Here is a 14,480-nt window from a genome sequence, read left to right as displayed (position 1 = left end):
CTTAATTTCTTTCTAATATTTCTTTAGCTTAATTAAAACATTTGTTTTACTTCCCATGTCTTTCCTAGAAGATGCTCGGATAGAATAGTGTTTTTAAATGTTATTAATTAATTATTAATATGTCATATTTTATTAATTTCTCCTGATAATTCCCTTCTTTCTATTCTCTAACTGTTGCAAATCTATTAACAGCGTGTCATTTAATCCTGTATATCTTATTCTCTCACGTGTTTCTTTGTCAAACAATAGCAAAAACAATGTTGTACGAATAATCTAAACACCTTGGCAAGTAAAGTAAAATGATGGATAAAGATCGAACATAACATTTAAAATGTTAAAAGCAAAAATTGCACATTTATGGTAGAATCAAATATAGTTTACAGTTTTTTTATAATCTGTTGACAAAGTTAGCAATACATTCAATTATATTAAATCAACAAAGGATAAGAAACCGCTATAGTATAATGTTAAATGTTGGGATTTTGCATTAGTATTGATACACTGAATATTGATTAATCCACCTGAAATGAGGATACTTAATAAAAGAAAACACACTTTTCTGACACAGCGTTGATAATTTATTTTCAGTTTAGATTATGTAACAGCTGTGTGTGTGTGTGTGTGTGTTTATCCGTGGTTTTAATCAGAGTAGTATGTGAGCTCAATCCAATTAATTAAGCCATCTCATGTGGAGAGAGACCAAACTCAAAATGTTGGTACAGCAATCCTTAAAAACCAAATCAAATGTTTCCTAAATCCCGCTCTTAAAAAGGGAGATGTGATTTGCAAATTATAATGACAGGCTAACCCTGCTCTTGTTTTGCAGGATATGAAATCTTTCTGTGGTCATATCCTCCCCAAACTCAGTAACACTGCATCCATCTCCATTCTAAAAACAAATGGCGTAGCGAGCCGACTTCGCGGTTAGCCGTGGGAATACAGAAGGGGGCGGGGCTTGTAGCTACATTAGTGGCATAGCTGAGCTCTCAATATGAGAAAGCTGACACACTGGACTTGGTCTCTCACTTAATATAGTTCATCAAAAAAACTGATTCAGTCTTGTTTTCTTCATGTGACGTTATTTGAACTCCTCGATCCCTCTCCTGGTTGTCGTTGGACTTCTCTTCAGCGTGTTGAGTGTGAAGAGAGAGCAGCTGTTTGTCGGCCGAGCAGCGTTTCTCCCCGGTAACAAGAGGTGTGCTGACGAGGCGTTTAGTCCTTCTCTGGGACCAGCTTCAGCACTTTGCCGATGGCGATGGTTTTACCTGGAGGAGGAGAGGAGGGAGAGAAGAAATAAGCCAGACATGCACAGAAGTTAATGCACATTTTATTATTTGAACACTAACATTTGTAAATTGGAAAATAAGGAATAAAAGTTGGAGAAAAAATTAAAATAAATAATTGATATGCAAGGAATTTATAAATAAATATATATAAAGAAAATATGGAAATAAACAATTATATATATACAGTCTTTATATACACGTAAAGAGAAAAATAAATAGTTTTAAAAATAGGGAAATGCTAATTAAAATTAATTTGTAAAATAATGTATATGCAATAATATAATATGTAAATATATAATATTTTAAAAAGTATGTATATGTGTACAAAACAACAATTATTTCTTATTTTATCTGTTTATTGCACATTTCTACTTTAGCTTTTATGTTTATATAAATATTTTAATTATATTTTCTTATTTCATTCTAAAAATGGAGCACATGTTTTGAAACCCAATTTCCTCCAGGATACCTAAAGTGTTCTGATTTTGATTCTCTTATGACTTTATAAAAGACAAACATACTCAAACTTCCTTACCAACACACACAACCTCACACACACACACACACACTCCTCACCCTCGTCCCTCAGTGTGAACCGTCCCATCTGAGGGAAGTCTTTGAAGGTCTCTAAGCAGATGGTTCCTGCCGCTCTCAGCCGGGCGATGCACACCTGGTCCTGCTTCACGAAGCGCGGTCGGACTTTGCTTTTCTCCCCCGACTTCTTATCCACCAGACAGATTAAGGCCTGCAGGGAGGATTTAAACGAGTTCAATCACAGTGGAGAAATGCAATCACAACTGACTGATCAAACAAAATAGGAAATGAAAACAGAATATGTCTGTAGTGTTGGGGAATCATTTGCCCTGCATGTCCTCCTTCGCCCTCTGACGCAGCTGACCAACCTTGAGCAGCCGTTATCTCCCATAAGGAGGGGCCGCCCTAGCAAGTTGTTGATGTTACCAGTTTGTGACCGGGCTACTCTCTACTATAGTTATTGTTGTGGGACACCTGGAACACATCCTTCTCGGGGTGTAGATGACCCCGAGCCATAAGCGACAACAAATGTGATTCAGTGTCCTCAGCTGTTTAGTCTATCTATTGAAGAAGGTTGATTATTACACTCTGAACTAGTTAAAACCTCGAGCTACAGGAGGGTTCTTCAAAATTGATTGTGGCATCTCTACCGTGTGGTCAACTCGTGGCCCGTGACATGTCTTGTGAATTCTCCGGCCGAAGCTCCAAATAAACCGTCAGTGTTTGCCATCAAAGCTCCAGCTCTCCTCGTGTCTCTCTTTGAGTCCTGACTCCCATTGCTACAGAAGTTTCCCCCACAAGTAGTAACTTACTGAGATCTGCACTTCCTCGATGCAGGTGTGGATGTGAAGGACTGCGTTGTAACCGGGACAAATGATTGACTTGTGCTCAATGATGACGATCTGAAATGAAAAAATATATATATTTCATTTCATTTTTTATTTGTTCCGTTCATGGTACGCACAACTTAATGTCTAACAATTATTTACAAAACATGTCTCTGTAAACACACCGTACCCGGAAAGGAGCAGGGAGAAGAAAATTATCTGATATGACCTGCCCCTTTCTCAAAAATAAAATGATGGTCTGTCCTTCATATTTTCTTATTCTCAGCCAATCATAACAGTATCGTAGGAAAATAAGAGAAACACAAAAACGTACAAAAAAATACTTTTCAGTTCCCACTTGACGGTTAACGGAAAGAAACAAAACCAAACACCAAAACATCACATGTACAATGAAAAATTCTCCCCTGAAGTAATGACTGAACTTCAGAGGTAGATTGAAGACACAGATGAAGTGACTTTTATGATGTGTTTGTAAAGCACCTGTGCGTCGAAGGTGCGTCCGGAGTGGCAGATGTTGTCGGGGCTGCAGAGGATGAACCCCGGCAGGATCTCCTCCTCCTCGATGCCCTTCAGCCTCAGCTTCAGATTCTCCCCGGGAGTCGCATCGTCCGTCTCCACATCGTCACTCAGCAGACTCAGGACCTCCACTGTGTGCTGAAACACACACACACATTTATATATTTGTATTATTGAACTGTTCAGTACTTGTCCTATCTATTGTTATTTTAAATAATGCAACTACTGGAAGTGTTATGAGTCTGTTGTGAGCAGCAGAGAGGAGGTCTCACCCTGTTGGGCATCATGATGAGCTGCTGCGCTTTACTGATGCACCCCGACTCCAGCTTCCCCAGGATCACTGTGCCCATGTCCTACACACACACACACACACAAACACACACACACACACACAAGTTGAAGATTGGAGCAATTCTGTGTAAAACAAGGACAAGAATCCTTTCCATCCAAAAGCTTTTTTTATTTATTTAGATAGTGTAAAAACGGAGTGAAAAAGATTATGTATACTGTGTAATGAGTGTGTACAGCAGGGATCACCAACTACATTTGTCCAAGGGCCGACATTTATCCAATAGACACTTTCGCGGGCCAGCGATTTTTATATAGCCCAGAATTTAGAAGTTGTTGACCGGGGGAGGGGGGGGGCTAGTGGAGCACGCTCAGGTACTGCGGAGCGCATAAAGCTTAGCAGACTCTTCACGCTAACGAAGGATCACTTCTAGGCTACTGTCCCGCAGCTCCTGCCTCTCTGTTGGACTCAGTCGCAGCGGGGGCTACTGCTGCGGAGCGCATAAAGCAGACTCTTCATGCTAACGAAGGATCACTTCTTCTTCAAGGCAGGGAAGGCTACGCAGTACGCAGTCTACTGTCCCGCAGCTGCTGCCTCTCTGTTGGACTCCGGTACTGCACATTACTCACGAGACGTACAACATTTTTTTGTGGGGGGCGAACGCACTAACGCCACAGTCACCCCTGTCGTGCGGGCCGGATGTGGCCAGTTGATGGTCACTGGTGTACAACATGACAGTGGAGACCTTATAGCTGCCAGGTTATTGTTTTTTTTGGAGATATGTTTTTTTCACACAAGAACAGGGAAGTATCAGCAGGGTAATTGTATTATCATTCTGATGATAAACAACTCTTAAAGGCCATAAAAAGGGCAAATGCAACAAATACAATAATCAAAACGTGTTTCTCTACATTTCAAACAATTCCACTTGACATTTGGTGGGTTAAGTACATTTAAAGCTTTATTATATGATAGACTCATTTAATAATACAGTATTAACATCAGCTGGCGTGCAGAAATGAATGCATTTTGGATTTCTGTTAACTGAACCATAATCCCCTCTGATCACGAGACCCCAGTTTAATCATATATCCTCCACATAAAGCTCTCATGCAATCACAGCGAGAGGAGAATTAAGCCAACTTATAGACGAGAGGATGAAGAGAGGAGATGAAGAGGAGATGAAGAGAGGAGATAAAGAGAGGAGATGTGGACGGATCATTAATGTGAGCGAGCTAATGCGACTCCACCGACACTCACATCTGAACGGAGTCCAACAGCAAGAGCCAAGAAGCTGAATTATCTTTAAGAGACATGATTGTGTGTGTGTGTGTGTGTGTGTGTGTGTGTGTGTGTGTGTGTGTGTGTGTGTGTGTGTGTGTGTGTGTGTGTATACGTGTGGAGTCATAAAAGTCTATACATCTATATATATATGTATGTATTTTTACATTATGTAATTTATTTAGTCCATTTTCTATCCAAATATCTTGAAGTATTATTTCTCTTATTGCTTTTCCACACAGAAAATACAGCAGAGATAATAAATAAGATCTTGAATTGACTTGGTGTCAGTGCCAAGAAGCTGAGAAGCATTTCAGCGTGCTCTATGAAAACCACCCTGCAGGAAGGAGGATGACAAACTGGAGAGGAAACATAAAAATACTTTGGCAGAGTAAACAGAAACCAGAAGAAATGTGTCGCCCACTCTAATGCTGAGCACAGAGCGGAGCGGAGACACTGCGTCACATCTCAGTTTCTCTCTCTTCAGATTTCTGTATTTAAAAGAAGCTCAATGGCCTCCAGCTGCTCACCTTGTACTTGTCTACGATGGGTAGTCTCACCGGTCCGTCGTTGGATCTGGTGAAGTTTGGCAAACTGTCCAGGTGGGAAATAAATGGCATCCCCCTGGTGAGGAAGAAAAATCATCATATTTAAAAAAAATCCACTCGTTCACTCACATTTTATATCTCACACACACACACACACACACACACACACACACACACACCACACACACAACCACACCCACACACACACAGCAACACACACAACACAACACACACAACACACACACACCATCACCCACCACCCACACAACACAGACACACACACACACACACACACCCACACAAACAACACACACACACACACACACACACACACACACACACAACACACACCACACACACACGAACACACACACACACACACACACACACACACACACACACACACACACACACCACACACACACACACACACACACACACACACACACACACACACACACACACACACACACACACACACACACACACACACACACACACACACACACACACACACACACACACACACACACACACACACACACACACACACACACACACACACACACACACACACACACACACACACACACACACACACACACACACACACACAGAGGGAGAGGGAGAGCGTACTTACGTGTACCAGAGGCATTCTGTGAGGGGGTCTTTGAGGTTGGCACCTGTGAGTCCGGAGCAAGGCATAAAGTAGATGTCCTTCTTGGGGTTGAAGCCCACCTTCTTTAGAAAGGGAACCAGCTTCTCCTTACACTCTTCATACCTGCAGGGAATAATAAAACCATGAGATGTTTTACTAAAATATGAAAAGGCATAACATCATGAGAGGCAATCTGACATTTGAATTAAATCCTAACATCCTAAAATCGAGCTTTGAACTATTTGGAACGGCCCTACATGGATTTTTTTTTAAAGGAGAAAGACGTCACAACTATAAAAAGAACATCTTAATAAAACAGGCTCCCAAAAGCATGCTAATAATTCACTGATAGACAATGTTATGGTGCCGAAGCTCAGTAATAGATGATGTAAACACAAGTTGAAAGGCCACTGACACAGCATTCAGAAATATCGTATCTATTTCAAGGCGGCCCCTGCTGACCTGTCGAGGCTCCAGTTGACCGTGGGGTCGTCCATCTTGTTCACCAGGACGATGAGATGTTTGACCCCGGCCGTTTTAGCGAGCATGGCATGTTCCCGTGTCTGCCCCCCCTTCTCAAAGCCCGTCTCAAACTCCCCCTTCCTCGCCGAAATCACCTGGTGCAAAACAAGAAGGGAGGCAGGAGTTAGTCCAGCATTCAGGGACATTTACATGCATTCATTTGAGCTTATTTATAACATATATCAGTAGGATGAGAGGGGAACGAATGCAGAGGTTTGAATGGACTTTTTTTCCTGCATTGGAACATCTTTCAATCTCTATGTGTGAGTACAGGATTCCATCTATTTGTCTTTGTGTTTTAAGGCTCGTCATGGATGGGATAGGCTTGTTTGTTTCTCTCACCAGCACAGCCAGGTCGGCTTGTGACGCCCCCCCGATCATGTTGGGGACGAAGCTCTTGTGTCCGGGGGCGTCCAGGATGGTGAAATGTTTTTTCTCCGTCTCAAAGTAAGCCCTCCCCACCTCCACCGTCTTCCCCTTGTCTCTCTCCTCCTGGTTTGTGTCCAGAGCCCACGACAGGTACCTGCAACCAACATGTGAATCTAGTCATTTGGGTTTTTTTACATACATGTGTTATTATGAGCATTTAAGATTACTGTACATGTGTGTAAAACAGGCGTGTCGTAATCAAAATGAGGGATATTTCAGTGTGTGGGAGAGAAATTCGAGAAACCTCTGGAGGGAACACAGGGATTTTAGCCTTTGCAGACCATTTACATGCACTAAACCTACATATAACACGCTTCAGGAAAGTATAAACCCCAAAAAGCATAATAGGACCTCTTTAAATTGAGCTGCCCAATGAAAAAACATGTAAAATAACAGCATATTGTATATCAAATGTAGCCATTTTGAGGCCCTTTTGTTAAAATATTAACACTTAACCCATAAGGACCCACCGTGACACAGGTGCCACATGAACGTTAAATGTTCTGGAGAGTTCCTTATACAGCTTTAGCCTTTATTTTATCTCATGAAGTCCCTAAGTGACACACACTGAACAGTCTGGTGGGTCCGGGGCCAGGTCATGTGACTTTGTGTTCCCATAACAACATGTCCACAAGATGTCCATGTGCCAGGCTAACACGTGTGACCGAACGAGCTACATTTCAAAAGCTTTTTTTTGTTGTTGCTAAAAAGGGAAAATTCAAGCCATTTAAGAATTAAAATGCTTACATAACATGTCCTTTATTACATTTAACCTGTTGTGGAAACATTTCTTGATCAAATTGATATGAAACAAATGAGACAAACATCGATGTGACACTGGAGTCACATCGGGACTTTGACCCTAAACTTTGACCCTAAACCCAAAGTGACAAATATGCACAATTAGAAATATGATTATGATCTGCTCAGTTAAAGGTGGGGTAAGTTTGAGAAACCGGGTCGAGATACACTTTTTGTTATATTCCATGGAATGCTCTTAACATCCCGATAGCAATGAATATCTTAAAGGGGACCTATCATGCAAAATGCACTTTTGTACGTCTTTTATACATGAATATGTGTCCCCGGTGTTCCAGGGAACTCACCAAGTGTCAGAAAACACAACCCTCTCTATTTTCCTCCATACCCAAATCTCTAAAAAAGGGGCTGCAACGGATCTGATAAAAACTGATCCAGATTTGAACACTGTCCTGACGTCAGGACGGTGGCGCTACGGCTATTGGGCCAACTCCACCAATCAGGAGGAGACAGCCACGGCCATTGCCGTTCGAAAGCGCTGGAGACGCTGTAGTACATATTAGGGCTGTGCAATTAATCGTATTTTAAATCGCAATTACGATTTTGGCCTGCCACAATTACGAAAACACAATTATTTTGCTTTGCTAGGTTGTGACAGTGCACTGCAACATATTTGATCTAATTAATTTTGGTCTCATTTATTTTATTTATCATATTTATATATGTTTAGTAGCTTGTGGAAGTGCGCTCCAAAATATTTGTTGATCTTGTTTATTGGTATTTATTATTTTGATATTATTTATTTATTTGTATTGGTTTTTCAGTTGAATTATGCGTTCAGGGTAATCAACAGTTAAAAAGATACTGTATTTGTTTTGAAGTTCAATAAATGCATTTTTTCAAAGTCAATGAATAATCGTATTTAATAATCGTGATATCAATTATTGACCCAAATAATCGTGATTATGATTTTTGCCATAATCGCACAGCCCTAGTACATATGCCAGGCCTGTAGATGGTGCTGTTCTGCCCTTATCTGCCCTTACAAACACAGGGCTAAAAAATGTCAAATTGAGCAAAATGAGGCATGGCTAAAATGCATGATCTGTTTGGTATTTTGAAAAATAAATATGCCTTATATAGGTATGGTCCTACACTATATTATTCAAATATAGCATGATAGGTCCACTTTAAGAAAAAAAAAAATCCATAAATAAATATCATCTGTGGAAGCTGTAGTACTGTAAAAAGCACGACCAATCATCTGAGCCGGCCCGGCTAAAATAACTGGATGGCCTACCTGCCTGTCAGCCTTCCATCTGTGCACAAACTTATCTCGTGCCCTCATTGGTCATGTGCGCGTTCGTGTGTGTTGGAGGAGGGGCTCTGTAAGGAAGTGGCAGATTTCTTCCGGTTGTGTATTTTCAAATTCTAGCGCACTCGAGCTGGTTTCTCCAAAATGACCTACCCCACCTTTAATTTAGCTGATTCAATTATATTGAGTTAATATGTTCTTATTCTTCAATTCAAAGAATGTTCAAACTAATTTAAACCAAAAAATCATCCTCATTAATTAAGTTAAAAATAAGAGTTATTTTACCATTAAAGCCCATTCGGACATATATGTCACATTTCAGATATTTGACACGAGGGGGGGGGTTCTTGTCAGAAATGTGTTCTAGGTGGTCTATTTAGTCTAAATTATGTTCCCCTTAATTTCCCCAAAAGTAGAAATGGGTCCGGGTTCTTATGGGTTATATTAGGTATTTGTTAATCCATGTTGTTTTTAGACACAATAAAGTAAATATTGTTGTTTTCCTCACCATGTCTCCCTGTTCTTCTCTTTCGCCTCTCTTTCATATTTCTCCAGGGTTCGCTTTTCCACCATTCCAGTTAAGTACCTACAAAATGAAAAGGAAACACACAGAGGGTAAGATGACTGACCAGATGGACGTGACGCATTATTTATTGTATCTGTGGCTTTATGGGGGCAAAAGTGGAACTGAGGATTAAAACTGAAAAGCAGTGTTGTGTAAGAGGGAACAGGACACAATGGAAACAACAAACATTGGGTTGTTGTTGGTTTCATTGCTCAGGTCTGGACTCTGTTTTCTATACAGTTGGCAAATGAAAAGGCACACTGTATCACATTCAAGGGGAATATTAGCTGTGTTTAATCATTAACACACATTAAAAAAGGGTTACTCACATGATCTGTCCTCCGATAGTTGATTTTCCAGCATCTAACAGATAGGTAATAAAAGGTCAAATATATAAAAAACGTTTGATTGTTCATGTTTCTTATAGTGTTTTTTAATGAAGATGCTATATAAATAAACTTGACATGAGGTACTTTTTAACAATTAGCCCCATGTTGTTTGAAACATGTCACAATGGATACCTTGTCTTTTAACTGCAAACCTAAACCTACCTACAGGTTGAAAATAAATAACATGAACATTACATGATAAATAATATTCTTTAGATGACTGCATAGTTTTGACTCACCCACGTGACCGATGAAGACCACGTTCACATGCTCCTTCTTTGGGGCATTTGGTGGTGCCGGAGCCACTTTGGGCATCGGCATCTCCTCCTCTTCCTCCTCCATCATCTCCTCTTCTTCGATCCTGGCTGCTCCCTCTTCGCAGGCTCCTCCTGGTACCAGATCTTCCTCTCCTCCTCCTCCTTCTCCCCCTTCTCCACCACCACCACCACCACCTCCTCCTCCTCCTCCTCCAGGCTCCTCCTTCTGCTCCCACGTCTCCTCCTCTGTGGTCATCTTGGCCTCTGAGCTTCCGTTCTCCACCGGAGCTGCAACTGAACACATTTAATACACCGGTTATTCCCCACAGACTGGAGGGAGGAGGAAGTATTTAATGACTTCTTTTCTTGGCAGGACTGAAAACCTGCAGACTGATTCATGATGAATTCTGGAGTCTATTCAAGACGTTCCTGCCAGGTTTATTTTTACACCAAACTTGAATCCTTTTACCACATTTGCACAAAAATGTGGACCGAGATCCCCTTTTTCCAACAACAAATTCCAATTTGCAAGCCAGAACTGATTCACTTCTATCTCCTCCACTATTATCACTCACGTGCTCTATTTAAGACATTACAATGATTTGATGTCTTTATTGGTAATAGTGCTGCATCTAACATCATGTCTTATTTAATCAGCCTAAAATGTATTAAACCACAAGGTCACCTGTTATTTTAACAATAGTTCAAGGACTGAACAGATGATTAGGCTAATTTCTAACCTAAAAATCTAGTTTTAAAAAGGCAAAACTGCTCCAAAAACTATGACAGTGGTATTGGATTTGCACCAACTACTATCGGAGCTGTACCTTAAATCCACATGTCATTTAGGGACCAAAATGCCAGCAAATGCTACAAAACAATGAATGTCTTAAGACTAAAAAGTTGCAAATCTTCACTGTCTATGCAGTTAATCGTTCATAGAGAGGCGAAGTCCGTCCCCTTCCGGGGGACCTCCATGGGACCTTATTTCGGAAAAAGTAGGTAAGTCAATGGAGAGAGAAAGATTATCTTCTGATCCCGTTTGAATTGTGCTACGAATTACACATATGATGTTTGTCAATTTAAAAGATAATTTTGCAAGTCAAAAGAATAAAAATGTGAAGTAACACTTTTCTTTGTGTGAAACCGCTCAATGAACTACATCTCCCGTCTCACACCACACACCAAGACGGCCGTCACGTTGGCACATTTCACTTCTTTCTTTCAGAATGAGGCGAAAAGTATTAAAAGAGGTGAAAATCACTCCAAGTCTGGGCATGTTGAGAGCTGAACATACACACAAGGGGAGTTAGTCGGTTCGTAAGAGCCAGCATGCAGGACCGGGACTCTGGGATTTGTAGTCTTTCCAGTTGCGTATTTTTCATAGTCTTATATTTCAACAGTTTTATGACAAACATCATGTGTGTAATTCGTGGCACAATTCAAACGGGATCGAAAGATAATCTTTCTCTCCCCATTGACTTCAATACATACTTTTTCCGAAATAAGGTCCCATGGGTCGGAAGTAGATGGGCGGGACTTCGCCTCTCTATTAGTCCTGTCCCCTTGTAAGATTCTAAATCAATGCATCATTCTGCAGAGAAAACAAGTTCAACTAAAGGAAAAAACATTTAGTAGGCTAAAATCTTCCCATGGCAACACACACATAAGCCTGCCGCTCAGTAGCTATGAAATTATGCAGCCCAGCAGTCATGTACAAAACCCATTTTCTCCTCATTGTAATCAGCGTGTGGAATAATGCGGCTCATTTGGGCTTTGACTTTGTCAGCAGTGTCCGTCGGGCAGTAATTATAATCTTTATTTCAGACTTGTACAGAGATTTTAAGAAGTACTAGACTCAAAGGTTTCTCCAGTTTACTCTGTCACTCTACACGTGATCTTTTTTTGTCACACACTCTCAGCTGCAGTGCTTAACCACTCTGCTAAAAAACAAAAAACACCACCAGTTCTCTGTAACCCGAGTAGAAGCACATACCAACCCACTGCAGGCCCAAAAATGTGAATGAACCTGACTCAGGCAAATAAAAACCAGTCAGCAAAAGGGATTCAATATGTTTGCTTTTGACACGCAGACTAATGGCCCACACATGCAGCGGTTGCTTCACACATATCAGTGTGTGGCAAAGAGTCTATTTTGGGCACAAGAGAGGTTGCATCATATTATAAGAAGGCCCGTGCACATGTTTAACCCCTGCCAGCTATCCAAAAATGGCGCAGGTAAGTGAACCTTCAAGACTCAGAAGTGGGCTTCCAAGCTTTTTCTGCTCTGCATGAAGTTTGGTGAGAGGTTAATGTAGGTACACTTGAGAGTAGAACCACACCTGTGCTCTGGGAACAAACTGTAACTTAATAACCTGAACAGTGAGGCTTCATACCGGCTGTTTCTGCCACCTCCATGTTGGCTACTGGATCAGGGGCCGCTTTAGAGAGAGAAGAAACAAAGCAAACTTTCATAAGTATTTACAAGACAAACAAGGGTCACGTCTTGATGTCACTGTGTTATAAATTACCTATGACACCACATAAACACATGACTAACACTGACTTGTTGACTAGTTAGTAGTGGTGTAAAGTAACGTAAGTACATTTACTCAAGTTCAATATTAAGAAACTTGTATCTTGCTTGAGTATTTCATTTTTTAGCTACTTCTACTCCACTACAACTCAGAGGTATATCATGTACTTTTACTCCACCACATATTTTTAATATCTTTGAAGATTTGGATTAAGGATGTGAAATATAATCATAATTAGACTTTAGTTCCACCTGGAGTAAATTCACAAGCTACCCTGCTGTATACAAAGTCATTCATATTAGCTGCACCTTTACCAGCTTTGATAACACTTTAATGATCAATAATTATAATCAAAACATATCATATATTATTCTGAAATGGGCCAATTTGCATGAGTACTGTTGGTACTTTAAGTATATTTAAATGCCAATACTTTTACTTGAGTAACATGTTGAATGCAGTACTTTAACTTGTAACAGAGTATTCCTTCACTCTGGTACTTCTACAATATCTGAGTACTTATTCTCCCACCTCTGATAGTTTAGCTTTAAATGTACTGCAGGGAGGAAGGCTAACTAACTTAGCTTGGGTTAGCATGCTAAGCTAAGCTACTTCCAGCTGGCTGTCACCCACCGACTGGCACTGGTGTCTCTGCGGGGCTTGCTTGAAAGAAGCTCGGCACAAACACCGCGGCGTTCACGTTGGGGACAAACGGCTTGGCATTAACGTTAAGGGCGGCAAATGAGGCCTGAAGATCCGCAGCAACAGCCTGGGCCTCGGCATCCTCCTCCTCCAGCTCCCATGAATCCGGGGCTGTGTCTCTCGGGTCCATGGCTGCCTTTCCCCGGGTTGACAGGCTCGGGTACCCCGGTAAGGTGGATGGTGGATGTGGGGTCCGCTAACACGCGTTTAGTAGCCGGTATGTTTTAGACTCTCGGCAGCAGGTTTGGAGAAGTTGCCATTGCTTTGTTGAGCCTGAGCTTTTTCACAAGCATATGGATCCCGTAGCCGACGAGAAGTGCTGCTGAACAGCCGCTGCAGGAGCCGGGAACACCGCGAGAGGCGCTGCTGCTACCGGGGATACTGAACACATAACTATACACTAATGTACACATAACTATACACTACTGTACCACAACTATACACTAATGTAACTTCACTACTGTACACATAACTATACACTAATGTACACATAACTACACATAACTATACACTAATGTACACATAACTATACACTAATGTAGAATAACTACACTACTGTACACATAAATACACTACTGTACACACTATACACTAATGTACACATAACTATACACTAATGTAGAATAACTACACTACTGTACACATAACTATACACTAATGTAGAATAACTACACTAATGTACACATAACTATACACTACTCACAATACACTACTGTACACATAACTATACACTAATGTGTACACATAACTATACACTACTGTACTTTACCATAACTACACTACTGTACACATAACTTTACACTAATATACACATAACTATACACGCATGTACACATAACTATACACTAATGTAGAATAACTATACAATAATGTACCATAACTACACAACTGTACACATAACTATACACTAATTTACACATAACTATACACGCATGTACACATAACTATACACTAATGTAGAATAACTTCACTAATGTACCCTAACTACACTACTGTACCTAATGTTAACTCAACACTACTGTACCAATATACCAAGTCAATGAAC

At 40.7% G+C, this 14,480-nt stretch overlaps 1 protein-coding gene across 2 annotated transcripts; it reads right to left on the bottom strand.

The window, feature by feature from the left end:
* Positions 1-565: 565 nt before the first annotated feature.
* Positions 566-13,779, bottom strand: gspt1 (G1 to S phase transition 1). 2 transcript variants are annotated; one of them, XM_034119831.1, is made up of 14 exons: positions 13,367-13,779; positions 12,572-12,637; positions 10,179-10,490; positions 9,880-9,913; positions 9,494-9,571; positions 6,825-7,005; positions 6,423-6,577; positions 5,943-6,083; positions 5,285-5,378; positions 3,457-3,537; positions 3,149-3,322; positions 2,633-2,722; positions 1,863-2,031; positions 566-1,265 (listed from the first exon to the last, which is right to left on the bottom strand). In XM_034119831.1, exons 1-14 carry the CDS (start codon positions 13,563-13,565, stop codon positions 1,213-1,215), a joined length of 1,827 nt encoding a protein of 608 aa, XP_033975722.1. In that variant the 5' UTR covers positions 13,566-13,779; the 3' UTR covers positions 566-1,212. The 2 variants fall into 2 exon arrangements, with proteins under 2 accessions (XP_033975722.1, XP_033975723.1); XM_034119832.1 differs by having other exon boundaries at positions 12,593-12,637; positions 13,367-13,778.
* Between the last annotated feature and the right edge of the window lie 701 nt (positions 13,780-14,480).

This window comes from Trematomus bernacchii, unplaced genomic scaffold (assembly GCF_902827165.1).
Source record: "Trematomus bernacchii unplaced genomic scaffold, fTreBer1.1, whole genome shotgun sequence".
Lineage (NCBI taxonomy): Eukaryota > Metazoa > Chordata > Actinopteri > Perciformes > Nototheniidae > Trematomus > Trematomus bernacchii.
Note: the sequence above shows the minus strand (reverse complement) of the source record. Positions and strands in the feature narration are given on the sequence as shown.